Below are 13,563 nucleotides of genomic sequence, written 5' to 3'. Positions count from 1 at the left end.
CTTCACCCACTGTGCAGGCTCACACCTGCCCACGCCTGCCCACACCTATCCGCACATGCCTACACCTGCCCACGCCTGCCCATACCTGCTATGCAGGCTCAGCCCTGCGTATACTCACCCATGTGTCCACATGCCTGTGCCCGCACCTGTCCACGCCTGCTGTGCCTGCCCACACCTAAGCATGAGGTGGCTTCTAACGCATACCACCAAGGTACACTTTATATTAGTTCAGATGCGATCAAAACTTCCAGGAGCTTAAAACTTTTTTTTTTTTTTTTTAAAAGAGATTTTTTTTTTAATGTATTTATTTGGCAGACAGAGATCACAAGTAGGCAGAGAGGCAGGCAGAGAAAGGGAGGAGGAAGCAGGCTCCCTGCTGAGCAGAGAGCCTGATGTGGGGCTTGATCCCAGGACCCTGGGATCATGACCTGAGCCGAAGGCAGAGGCTTTAACCCACTGAGCCACCCAGGTGCCCCAAAACTTTTTTTTAAATAAGGAATGATCAGATCTTAGTGTTTCTTTTTAAAAGATTTTATTTATTTACTTTGAGAGAATGCATGAGCACGAGCAGGGGAAACCGAAGGCAGAGGGAGAAGCAGGCTCGACGTGGGGCTCCATCCCAGGTTCCTGGGATCGTGACCTGAGCTGAGGCAGATGCCAACAACTGCCACCCAGGTGTCCCAAATCTTAGTATTACTTTAAAGATGATAAAATTTCCAGAGCAATTTCAATTTGGGTGGGTAGAACTAAGACATAAAAATTAGACATAAAGGGGCACCTGGGTGGCTCAGTCGGTTAAGTGGCTGCTTTCGGTTCAGGTCATGATCTCAGGGTCCTGAGACTGAGCCCCACCATGGGCCCCCTGCTCAGCGGGGAGCCTGCTTCTCCCTCCCCCTGCCGCTCCCCCTGCTTGTGTTCTCTTGCTCTGTCAAAGAAGTAAACAAAATCTTAAAAAAGAGAGAGAGAGATAAAGATGAAAATAGAAAAGTAAGCGGCGCTTGCTGGAGGAACGTACGCGGGGCAGAGTGCAAGTCCCAGGAGTTCTCAAGCGAGGCGGGGAGACCCCCACACGGTAGGCAACTGCCTGCTGTGAGCCAGGCACTGTGCTGGGTGCCGGGACCCAGGTACAAAGCAGGGTTTGGGGCTCTAGGGACTAGACAGAATTCAGGGGTGGGGTCTAGAAGCAAGAGGCCGGTGGAAACCATGGTGCATGGTGGTGCCCTTCTGTGTGTAGAGCTGGTTTTTCAATGGGCAAGGCAGCCGGTTCCACAAGGAAGGCACGGCCACCAGACCCAGCTGGACCACGACGAAGAGAAGTGCTCCAGGCCGTCCAGGCCGAAGAGGACTCCTGCTGTGCAGGCGGCTCTGGTGATATGAGTGCAAGGGGACAGTGGGAGACATGGAGCAGGGATAGGGGCTTTCTTTCCCTACCAGAGGATGCCTGGCCTGCCTACCCCCTCGCCACTCACAGGTCTGTTTCTTCTAAGTTAAAGTTGCTAAATCCCGTGGGCTCCAAACAAGGGTTGGGATAGCGAAGAATCTGGTGAAATCACGAAGAGTGATTTTTCTATTGGTGTTGAACGAGCAAACAGTCTGAGTCCACTTTTGTGTTTCTTCTCCAAAATAGAAGGAAACCCGCTGAGAGATTTGGAGATGCTTCCTCTGACAGCAGAGGGTCAGTGAGTAGACATGGAAGGGGACCAAGAGGTGGTGAGCAGCAGGCCAGGGAGCGAAGTGTCACTCGTGGTGCTGACCTGTGGGCTACGGCACCATGCATGGGCTGCAGTCCCAGGCACCCTGGAGGCCAAGGCCCAGTGCCGTCGGCCTGGCTCACTAGCCATATTTCTGAAACAGACTCATCGTTAGGTGCTTTACAAGCGCTCGGGAGAAGCTGAGAGGCTCCCTGAGGCCGGCCTAGTCTCTCTGGGAGCCGTCTACTCTGAAACTGGGAGGGTGCCCACAGGATGCCCTTGAAACAAAGGAAAACTGCAGCCAATATTGGAGGGAGACTTCTTACATTGGTAACAAGAGGATGGTGAACATGGGGAGAGGCTTCTGGTGGGGGCAGAGGGACGGTCACAGACCAGCCCTCGGCCAAGCAGGGACATGCCAGGTGTTGGGAAGCAGGGAGCGGGGGAGGGGGTGCGGGGAGTTCCTGCTCCCTGTAGCTCTTGCTTGAAGGGAGGCCCAGTCAGGGGCCACTAGGGGAAGCTGACTGGCACATAGAAAACCCACACTTACTGGCTTGAAGAACCAGAATCTGAACTGGGGTCAATCAGAGCAGCCAGAAATGAGGAGACATTGGAAAAGAGAGAGTCCCAGAGGGGAGCCCACACCTGGGAACGGACACTGCTCTCCAGTCCACTCGGCACACTGCATGGTGGGGACCGGGGCCCACTTCGAGCCTAGCCCAAGCTAAAATACGGAGCGGTGACTCCCACTGCTGCCTGCCACGGGGGAGAGCTAAGCCTCTGAGATGAGTGAGAAGGTGCTGGAAGGAAGAAAGGAGGAAGAAACAAGCAAGCACACTCTTTGGAGGAATGTAACAGAACCGTCTCTGCTGGTTTAGCCACAGTGTCTGGGACAGAAAAGAATCGCCAGCTGTGAGACGCCACAGGAAGACGTGAGCTAACAGGCTGAACGACAGAGACTAACTAGACAAGTCCAGAGGCTGGCAGGGGTGAGCTTGTGATGGCAGGTGGCGTGTCGCGGCGGGAGCAGCGTCAGAGTTGACGCTGCACGAGACGGGTGAACTCGAAGCAATAGCAAAAGCAACAGCCAAAAACGAAGATCAGGGAAAATTCTGGATTAAAAAGGGGGGAAGAGAATCAGTTGAGCTAGGAGACAGTCTACACAAGCAACTGGCTTTCCGGTGGGAGAGGAGAGAGGGATGGGAGGGAACGTTCCGCAGACGGGAGAAAAGGCTGGCAGGTCATCCCTGGTCCAGGAAAGGCACATAGGAATGAGAGGCCGTGACCAATGTAAGACAACAAAGCTGAACAAGATGAGGGGCAGGACGTGGGCACTCCGAGGAGGATGTGAGCCTACGAGAAGGTGCTCCATGCCGCCAGCCATGGAGAGAAGGCGCCCATAAACCACAAGACACAGCCCCGCAGCACTGGAGCAGTGGCACTGAGGGCCTGCACATGCGCGGGTGGAGACAGGGAAGCACGCCTGTGCAGGCCTTGCCGGTGCACGGGACTCCATCTGGGGTTGTCAGTGCGACTCACGGGGGCTGTGGTTGCTCAGGCCTGGGGATGTTGTGGTGCAGGCCCAGGTGGCCTGAGACTGTCTGAGAGCCCCGCCTCTCCCCTGCATACTGGTGTGGGGCTAGATCTGCTTCATGGACTCCAGCTAAAAAACCCACCCGCCAAAATGAGAGCAGGGGCAGAAATGAAGAGTCCATCCCGCTGGCCTCCACGATGTTAAAGAGACCTGGAAATGTGTAAAATAGGCCTACTCTTCCCACGCAATTTGTTTTGGAAAATATAAAAATATAAACATTTTTTTAATGGAAATGTTATTTATGTCAACATGTGGTGGATTTATTTTATTTTTCAGTGGCTTAGTTTTATTCTGTGACACAATATACAGCGTCACGTCGCCCCACACGGATAACTTCCCAGTGCAGGGGGTTCCTGAGACCAAAATGTTTGGGAACCGCTCTACTGAAAGGAATCACCAAAATCCTTGCACAAGAAAGCTCCAGACCCGGCTCGGCTGGGTCACACACTCGATCAAACACTGAAGGAGGAAGCTCCCCAGTGTTACATGAACTCTTTCAGAGAACACAGGAGGTGGCCAGAGCATGTGGCCCGAAGATCCTTGACACCAACCACGAAAGAGAGAACACAAAAGAGAAACTAAAGGAAAGGCAGTTTCTGAAAATGAGAAACGAGCTAGCTGTGCGACCTCGCCGTCCCACCCTGAGGTGTCCAATCTAGTGTCCGCAAACTAAGGGAGAAGGGCAGGACGCGTGCCGTGCCATTCACATATCGCTCAGAAAAATACCCATTTCATGTGTAAAACATCAAACAGGAAGAAGACATGCAAATAGAACGAATAAACAAACGTGGCATAATGCCGAGAACTGCGGAATCTGGTAAAGGTACCTGTAGCTTCTATTATTCTTGTGAATGTCTCAGTTTGAAATTATTTCAAAAGAAAAACAAAGGCTAAAAGGACAAATACAGAGAAGCACCTCTTCACCGTGAGCTCCTGGCCCCCCCGGCTGAGAGTGGGGGCCGCCAGCAGCAGGGCCACCCCGGCTCTCCCTGAGCCCCGCGAGGGCCTCACCGTCTGGAAGTCCTCGGCCTGCAGGAAGTGCTGGACCAGGAAGCCGCAGACGTCCCCGATGCGGACGGTGCTGTCCAGCTCGGGCTCCTCCAGCAGCAGCTCGCACTGCCGAACCGCCTCCTTGGGGTCCTCGGCGTACGTCCTGCCGAGAGCGGAGCCAGTGGAGCCCGAGCCCAGAACCCCGCCACCAGTCAGGGGCTGCGGAGCTCCTGGCATTCGCGGGATGGAACTTTCGTGAGGTCAGCTCCCGTGAATTAAACAAATTCTCTAATGACTTCACCAACTCACTGATTCACTTGATAAAAACTTCCTGGTCGCTTGTAGTCCCAGCACCGCGTTAGACTCAGCCTGTCACCCCAGTCCCTGCTGGTTACCAGTCTGGAGGGGGCACCGTGATGCAGGGGGGACACGGGGCAGGGGGTGAGCATGAGCAAAGGCCAGCGCAGGGACGCGCTCCACAGGGCACACGCGGGTCTGCCACAGAGCAGTGTTCGAGCCAGGGAGGGTCCCAGGGGAGGGACCCAGTGGGCCTTGGTCCTGGGCTGGGACTGCAGTCACAGGGGGCTTGGGGAGGGTGTCAAGCTCCAGGTTTGGGGAATTCCCCAGGAGGAGCTCAGTATGGAGGCGGCAACACATCGTCCACGTGTCCTACTTAGGGTCCACGGGTCTCCTCTGCTCTTGCTCCCTGCCCGCGAAGCTGGGCCTGGTCCGTGATGGGGAGAGGAGCCTGGGGGCCGTGTGTCCCTGCTTCCCCGCGCCACGGCACACACACCTGCGGGCCTGGATGAACCGCTTCACCAGCGTCATCTTGCTTTGCAGCTGAGCCAGCTTGGTCTCCTGATCCAGGGGGCTCTTGGCCTTGGCCTTGGACAGGCACTTGTAGGCCTCCGTCAGCGCCCCATGGGCTTTGTCGTAGTTCTGGTACTCGTCGATCTCCACCTGCGCGGACGGGCGCCGTCAGTGCAGATGAGCCTCCCAGGGCCCCAGCACCCTCCCGGGGGGTCCTGGCCCTGGCAGGAGGGTCTGTACCTGGGCACAGGCGTCGTAGAAGCCGGCCAGCAGGTCGAGGGCCCGGCCCTTGGTGTAGAAGCTGATGATGTTCCTCATGATCTCTGGCTCCTTCCGCCAGTCAAGGGCCTGCAGGTAGTTGGCGGCCATGATGTAGATTTCCTTCTGCCTCGAGACGCCCGCGAAGAACACGATCTTTTCCGTGTCCCCAGACTTCAGCAGTGCTCTCATGGCCTAGCCGGAGGGAGGGCGGAGGAAGAACGGGTCCTGGCAACGCTGTGAGGCCCCTCTGCCCCCTCGCTTAGGCGGGATGTCGCCACAAGAGGGAGCTCGGGCTCCCTGTCTGCGCAGGGCCCCGGGAAGCCGCCGCCTGGGAAAGTGCAGCCCTGGAGAGTGAGCCCCAGCTGCAGGTCGCCCCCCCACCCCGCCCCGCCCCTCCCCAGCGGGGCGCGCTCACCTTCAGCTTGTTCCCTGCCTGCGTGTACTTCTTGGTGGCCAGGTGGTAGCTGCCCTGGCGCATGCAGCAGTTGGCGATCTGCTCCAGCAGCTGGCGCCGAGACTCCTCCGAGAGGTCCTTGGAATCCTTGGACACGGTCATCTTCTCCGCCATGTCCTCGGTGATGGTCATGTTCTGCTCCAGGCAAAGCTGCAGGGCTTCGTGATACTGCAAGCCAGGAAGGGGTGGTGAGAGGGGAGTGTGGGGGAGACCAGGTCCTCAGTCCAGGGGCAGCCCCTGCCTGCCAGGTCGCGCACCCCAGGGCAGGGACAGGACGCGCTCGCTGGGCATGGGCCAACACTCATGCACTGACTCTCTCACGCTGTTCATGCTCTGAAATGGGACGAGGGGAACATGGAGCTTGGAAGAATGCTGTGTTGGTCGTGGGAGGAAAAGAAACCAGAAATTAATTTCCTTCTACAGTTTGTTTTAAAATTTTTAAGCTAAGGGCTTTGATTAATCTTCTTGAAAATCGAAGGGAAATTTGACAGCCTTCACTTAAGAACCGGTCTTGTACAAACAGTGGATGTCTTGGAGGCGGTGTCCTCTCTGTCGGTCAGGAGCTGCGTGGGACCCCACACAGCGACAACACTGGAGCCCTTGGTGCCCGCCCCCTGTGGCAGGGAAGGGGGTTCTTTATGCGGGGACAGCGGCGAGTGGGTGCCACCCACATGTGTACAGTCCTGCTGAGGACGGATCCCAAGGACGGGAAGCGCTGGGTCGAGGGGCCTGTGAGCTCTCCTGGAGAGGGACACTGTGTTCACACCCAGCCCGAGTGTCTGCTCCCTCGACTCCCTGTGGCCTGCTGACCTCCCACCTTCACTGGTCTAACCCAGGACAAGTGGGATCTTCATGAGTTTTCATCTGTGCCTGTCTGTGGAGCAGGCCGAGTGTCTGATCTGCTGGGTCTGCCCACAGTTCCTTCTTAGAATAAACTGTCCATGGTCTTTGTCCCTTTCTTTGGAGTGGCTGCCAAATTTCTTACTGGTTCATAGGAACTCCATATCTATCACGAATATTACACTTTGGGATAGAGGTATGACACGTTATTTCCCCCATTATTTATCCTTACTTTTTTATGGTGTTTTTTTCCATGTGTGATTTTCAGATTTACATTTGGCTGAATGGATCAGTCCTTCCCATCGGCATTTGGGTTTTGAATCCTACTTAGAAGATGCCTTTTCTCTCTCGAGATTGTACAAGACATCACGATTTCCAGGGGAGCGGCGCTGTGTGGCTGACACACAACTCAGGCCACTTGGAACGGGCTGGGACTAGACTTACCTTGGTGCTTTCCCAGTAGCGGTGGGGGGGCCTCGACCCCTTCACCGGAGGCTTGCGTTCCGCCTGCTGCTGGGAAATGCTCCTTTGCGCGTATGAGATGTGCCTGCGCAAGTGGTGCTATGTCTGGATTTTCTGGTATTTTCTGCTGACCCGTAAGCCTGGTCATGTTCTGACCCCTATTATCCTCCCCATCACATATTTTACGGTCTGGGGGCTTAATCACCTCTGTTAATCTTTCTCCAGAGCTCTCCTGGCTGTTCTGGCTTATCTGGTTTTCACGGTAAAACTACAGAATCCACTTATCTGGCTAGAGAAAGCCAGAGTGGTGTTTCTCCTGGGGTTAGATTAGGTATGGGGCTGCCTTGGGGAGGGTGGACATGTGCATGTGCTGGATTTTTCTAGAACACGTGCTCAGCAAGTCTTGGGTGGCTCTCCCGGGAAACACTCAAACTGTAAGCACGGTTCTGGCTTCTGCAAGAGAGATCTTTCAATTCGGACGGGCTAATTTTGCATGAGTAACCATCTTCTACGTCACCATTCTGTGGCTATCCGAGAGAACTTTCTACAGTGCTGGTGAGGCCGTGGGACATTGGGACGCCATGTGCAGCTAGCAGGGGCACCGTGTGGAAGGCCGTCTGGACGTCCCTCACACAGCGAGAATGGTTACCAGATGACCTGGCAGTTTGAGTTCTAGGTAAACACCCAAAGGAACTGAAAGCAGAGTTCTTAAGAGATACGTGTCCACGTGTGTCCACAGTAGCACTATGCACAAGAGTCAAGAGGTAGAGGCCACACAGAGTTCGTGGACGGGCAGACCCTGGGCAGCATGCATATGAGGGCAGCGTGGCGCAGCCTTAGAAAGGAAGGACATTCTGGGAGCAGTTGGGTGGCTCCCTCGGTCAGGTGTCTGACTCTCCATTTCGGCTCAGGTCATGATCTCAGGGTCGTGAGATCGAGCCCCGCATCAGGCTCTGCACTCAGCAGGGAGTCTGCTCAGGTCGGTCTCCCATTTCCTCTGCTGCTCCCATTTGCCTACGCATGTTCTCTTCTCAAAACAAAGCAGAACAAAAACAAAGGACATTCTGACACCTGCTACCACATGGATGAAGCCTGATGATGTGACACTCAGGGAAGCCGGACTCAGGACGAATCCTGTGTGATTCTAGGTACAATGGTCCTTGGCATGGTCCCACGCACACACACAGAAGAGGGGGCGGGGGCTGGGGAGCAGCCGGGGGGCTGGCATTTGGTGAGGCAGCGTTTCAGCTTTGCAAGATGAAAACAGGGGCACGGAGACGGTTCTCACCACAGTGTGAACGCACTTGGTAACAATGAGTCGTACCCTTAAAAACCAGCGACGATGGTGACTTATATGGTACGTGTATTTTACCACGCATTCACCTCCCTGGCTGTGGGGGTTACAAGAGGAGTGGCTGTGCGAGGCGAGCCTGTTCCTAGCGCTCCTTCCCCCCGGGGCAGGTGGGAGTCACGGGCCTCTTGGGAAATCATAACCGAGAGAGATGGTGAAGCCATGCCCACTCAGGCTGGAAAAGGCGGCTCCCAGGCCTCGGTTCCCGAGTGGGTGCCAAGCGGGGACTCCCAATCGTACCTTCTTTGCGGCCAGCAGCAGCTCGACCGCCTTCTCGTACTGGCTGTGCTCGATGAAGAAGTCAGAACAGCGGGCTAGCAGGGCGGGGTCTGAGCGCTCGTCCAGGTCCTCTGCTATGAGCTGCAGGGCCACGAACTGCTGGGTGGCGAAGGCCAGCTCCAGGGCCTTGGAGAAGTGGCCGGCCTGTGGATGGGAGGCGCTCTGAGCAGCCACCCAAGCCCCAGGCCCCGAGAAGGCCTGAGTGGCCCCGGCATATATCGAGGCAGGCCCTGGTGTGCCTGCCCTCGCTCACCTTGTGGTACAGCATGACCGCCCTGTCCATGTGCTCGCCCTTTTCCTCATAGTAGAGCGCTGCCTCGGTCATGTCCTCGGGCGAGCTCAGTAGTGCCAGGTTCATGAGCTGGTCATCCAGGCCATTCTCCTGTGGGGGACAGTGGATGCCAGGGCTTCCTGTGGGGCTTGCTAAGGCTGCCACAGGGGAGCCCAGCATCCCCACTAGGGCACGCTGCTGGCCCACGTGATGTTGGCTTCTTTCTTTCTTTCTTTCTGAACATTTCATTTATTTGAGAGAGAGTGAGAGAGACAGAGCATAGGCAGGAGAAGTGGCAGGCAAAGGGAAAGAGAAGCCGACTCCCCACTGAGCAGGGAGCCCGACATGGGATTCGATTCCAGGGCCCTGACCCGAAGACAGACACTTAACGACGGAGGCACCCAGGTGCTCCCCTGATTATGGTTTCTAACCAGTGTCAAGATGGTCACATGCAGTCTGTGCACCAGAATTTGGGGGCCTCTTTTTTCTATTAACAGAACACAGGTCTCCGAGCCCCAGGCTGGGACCCGTCCACACATGCAGAAGGTCCTTCCTGCTGCTTACAGGCCACGAGCTATGAGCCCGCCTACGTGCTTGCAGGAGAGCCATGGAAGCCGAAGGGCTTCTCGGTAGCACTTCACAAAGCCCCTGGGGGCTGAGACCAGGGAGCAGCAGCAGTCACTCCAGCAGGAAGGCTGTGCGAACGGGCCCCGGGGGGCATGTGGCGCCCACCAAGCAGCTCTCTAGGGGCCCCCTGCCCACCTGCGTGGCATGGACTGTCCGGGGCTGTGTGCCCGCCAGCACCTACCTTGCAGAGACGGATGGCATTGTTGAAGGCCTGCGCCCGCGAGTAGAAGTGCACTGCCTGCCTCACCTCCTCCTGGCTCTCATACTGGCGGGCCAGGTGGTAGGACGCTGCCCAGTTGCCGCTCTCGTTGGCGATCTCAGCAGCCTGGAGAGAGAGCAGGGAGCCCTGGGGCTCTGTCTGCGCCTCCCCATGCCCCGCAGGCCCCGGGACACCCTTACCTTCTGAATGTTGCCCTGGAAGCAGTGGATGCGGACCAGGGAGAAGTAGTCCTCCGCCAGCTCGTAGTAGCGCAACGCTGCGTCCATCTCGGCCTGGCTCTCCAGGTACTGGGCCCACCACCGCCACAGGGTCCTGTGACGAGCCCACCAGCCCCGCTCAGGGCCTGCGGCCCCTGGAAAGGATCCCCGGGTCCCCAATGCCATGCTCGCCGTGCATTCACGTGGCCAGCAGCCAGGAGGGAGTGTGCCAGCTGGGTGGCTCGGCCAGGACTGAGGGCCCGGGGTCTGGAGAGGCCCCACCCTGGTAGGCTGGGGAGCAGCTCCCAGGGAGGGATCGGTACCCCCACTTTCCCACAGGAAGCAACAGAGGGAGGCTCCCAGCTCCATGGCAAACCCATGGTCCGCCTGCCGGCCACCAGCAACAACACTCACTTGTCCTTCATCTTACTGATGTACATCTCCAGTGATTGCAGGTCCTCCGATAGCATCCTGGGCACCTCGAAGCGGTGGGTATCTGACTTCTCGTAGCTGTGAGAGAAGAGAAACAGCAGCTTCTCCCCATGGTGTCACCCTATGTCGGCGCCCAGTGGGTCATGGCGCTGCCATGGTACAGCCAGTGACCCCGGGCCTGGAGACCCAGAACCCAGTGTGGGCTGGGAGGTGGGCTGTATCTGAGGTTCTCCTGGTGAAAGTGAGCTCAAGCTCCCCCTGCACACCCAGAGGCCACCACCTTCCCCGAGGCAGTGCCTCATGGAGAAGCTTCCTCTACGGGCTCCTACTACACCCTCACTGGGGCGGAGGAAGAAGCCGGAGTAAGCGGGCCCTCCCCGGCTGAGTCTAGATGGGGCCCCCCCGCGCTCACTAGCTGAGGGCCAGACCGCGGTCAGTGCTGGCCTCCAGGTGCCTGGCGTAGTTGTAGTAGGTGGCCCGCAGGTGGATACGGTCATGGAGCTCTGCGACCTCCACGGCTTTCTGCCATTGGTCAGAGGCCTGATACAGCTTGTTCACGAGGTCGTAGCGCCCGCACTTCCTATACAACTGCTCCGCATCCTCCTGGAGATGGAATAGCATATGTCAGCCCTCGGGCTCCCAGACAGCGGCCCCCGCAGGCAGCAACACCATATGCCATTGCAGCACTCCGTCCTATGGCATTGGCCGGGAAGGCTGGGGGCTGCCCTGCACGCTGGGGAGGAGACCCCACTTGCCACAGCATCCTGTGAACAAGGAGCTGACTTGGGTGTCTGCCCGTCCCCTCCCCGCCTGGTCCCCTAGGTTCTCTCGATGCCGTGAGCGCATGTATGGGCAGGGGAGGACATTGGAGAGGGGAGAGGCCTCACTCTGCTTTCTGGCTCCAACTCCTTCCAGGGGGTTTCTGTTCCTTGCTACCGCATGGCCCAGACCCACATACGCTGGCCTGCCCTGTGAGGCCAGTGCCTGCCCCCCGCCCACCTCCCCCTCTGCCTGCACTAGGGCAGCGCCCGACTCACCAGCATACCCAGCTGGATGGCCAGCATGGCCACCCTGGCTTCCGGCTCCGGCTCCCGCTCAGCCTCCCGCAGTGCCCGTGCTCCACGCGCGTGGCCCATGTTCCCCAGGCACACCTTGGCGACGTCCAGCCGCTGGGTCTTCACGCACATGCGCGCCATGTTCTCCCAGACCGCCTCACTGTGCCAGGGATGCGGCGGTCCTGTGAGCTCGCAGCCCTTGTACTCCTGCCCCTGCCACCGCCCCAAGACGCAGACCCGACAGGCTTCACCAGCATAGCAACGTGGCTCCGATCCCTCCCCAGGCTAAAGTCAGACCCTCTCAGACGGGCCTTCCACACACCCGCTTTCCTCCCTACCACGACAGCCGCCTGCTTGGTGCCACACCTCCCTGCACCCTTGAGCCGTGGAGGCGGCTGAGCTGCCCTCCGCAGGGAAACACAGGGAGAAGATGCTGCGGAGCCCTGGCCATGAGGCCCCTGAGAACCAGTGCGTGAGGCCCAGTGTGGGGTTTGTTGGTGGGCCCGGGCTGAACGGAGGTGGGGGTCCTGAAGACGATCCTGCATGTCCCCCGGACTCTGTCCTTGTGCTCCTGGGCCACCACGAGGCTCCATGCAGCAAGGGCTACGCTGGCCAGACACAAGCCCTTCCCTTCTCCAAATGCGTCCCACATGGGAGCCTTTTCCAAGATATTCCATGCCCCCGGGGTATCGGGGACTCTCTCCCCCACCCTTTGCTGCGTCCAGAAAACAGGTGGCTGATCTCTGCCGTTAAAGGGGAAACGCTGAGTAAGCTGAGGAACACGAAGCTGTCCCAGAGCCCTTCCTTGACCCGGTTCCCTTGTGCCTCCCTGGGCTAGTGCTGCCGGGCCTGCTATGCGCACGAGTGGGATGAGCTGGGCCACCAGTGGCCTCCGCCGAGCTTGGGGGTGGGAAGTGAGCCCTGGAAGAGCGGCGGGGGCGGGGGCGGCCCCTCCCGCTGGGCCGAGCCGGTGGCCTGTGAGCTCTGCCACCAGCCTCAACACAGGACCAGGATGCAGGACCAGGACCAGGATTCAGGACGAGGAGCTCTGGGTTTGGAACAGCTGCCAGGCCCCCACAGCTCCGGCACTTCCTGCCGCCCCGCCCACCGTCCTCCCATCTGCTCCTCATCAGCACAAGAGGCGCAGACGCCAGAGCACATGGCTGCCCAGGGGCCCTGCCTGAAGACGGCCCCCCTTTCTGGAAAGCCCTGTCTTGAAAGCTGCTGGAACCAGCCACACAGGCCTCCCTTCTCAGGCCTGCTACTCAGGCTTGCGGGGTTCAGGGCCTCCCGGCCCACCACACAGCCCAAGCTTCTCCGCTCCGAGACTAAGCTCCTGCCCGCCCAGCCATCATGTGCACGAACAGGGCAGGCGCCAACCCCCCCCACCCCCGGCCAACCCCCATGCCCAGCACGGGCAACTCAGGGGGACACAGGAAGGACCAGTCCTTGAGATGTCTGGGTGTCAGGTTGGGGCCCCCCCTTTTTTTTTTGAAAGATTTTATTTATTTGACAGACGGAGATCTGCAGAGAGGCAGGCAGAGAGAGGGAAAGGGAAGCAGGCTCCCTGCTGAGCAGAGAGCCCTATATGGGGCTGGATCCTGGGATCATGACCTGAGAGGAAGGGAGAGGCTTAATCCGCTGAGCCACTCAGGTGCCACCCCAGGGTAACTCTTAACTAATATTCTGTACCTAGGCCTGTGGCTCCCAGCTAGAATCGGGATCGTGGACGGGGCAGGGTCTCCAGAAACCAGCTGGTAGGGGAGCTGATAGTGGATCCAGCAGCCATCAAAGACCACCCAGGGATAAATGACTTAAATAAATAAGGTGGGGGACTGATCCCTCCAAGCAGAAGTGTTGGAAGAGCCTCCTTGTGGAGGCGACGCACTACACTGTGTCCCTAGGGACTCTTGAGTGGTCCTAGTCCTTTTGGGAGAAGGGGGCCATGGCAGAGGGCCATGGGGGCCCCCTGAAACCCCCAGAAGGTTGGAGCAGAGATGGGGGGACAGGACACAGGCCAAGGAGAGAA

The 13,563-nt window shown here is 58.2% G+C and overlaps 1 protein-coding gene across 3 annotated transcripts in view; it reads right to left on the bottom strand.

Moving 5' to 3' along the window:
• IFT140 (intraflagellar transport 140) overlaps positions 1-13,563 on the bottom strand; it is a 72,869-nt gene that overhangs the window by 1,276 nt on the left and 58,030 nt on the right. For all 3 annotated transcript variants that reach the window (XM_059155331.1, XM_059155332.1, XM_059155333.1), the window contains 11 exons: positions 11,517-11,694; positions 10,892-11,082; positions 10,462-10,557; positions 10,030-10,162; positions 9,812-9,955; positions 8,986-9,114; positions 8,694-8,876; positions 5,762-5,968; positions 5,326-5,538; positions 5,069-5,235; positions 4,297-4,438 (listed from right to left, as the gene is read on the bottom strand). In XM_059155331.1, coding sequence (XP_059011314.1) covers positions 4,297-4,438; positions 5,069-5,235; positions 5,326-5,538; positions 5,762-5,968; positions 8,694-8,876; positions 8,986-9,114; positions 9,812-9,955; positions 10,030-10,162; positions 10,462-10,557; positions 10,892-11,082; positions 11,517-11,694 — 1,783 coding nt within the window. The remainder of the gene's footprint in view (positions 1-4,296; positions 4,439-5,068; positions 5,236-5,325; positions 5,539-5,761; positions 5,969-8,693; positions 8,877-8,985; positions 9,115-9,811; positions 9,956-10,029; positions 10,163-10,461; positions 10,558-10,891; positions 11,083-11,516; positions 11,695-13,563) is intronic.

This window comes from Mustela lutreola, chromosome 17, assembly GCF_030435805.1.
Source record: "Mustela lutreola isolate mMusLut2 chromosome 17, mMusLut2.pri, whole genome shotgun sequence".
Taxonomy (NCBI): Eukaryota; Metazoa; Chordata; class Mammalia; order Carnivora; family Mustelidae; genus Mustela; species Mustela lutreola.
This window is presented reverse-complemented; position numbering and strand designations above follow the sequence as displayed.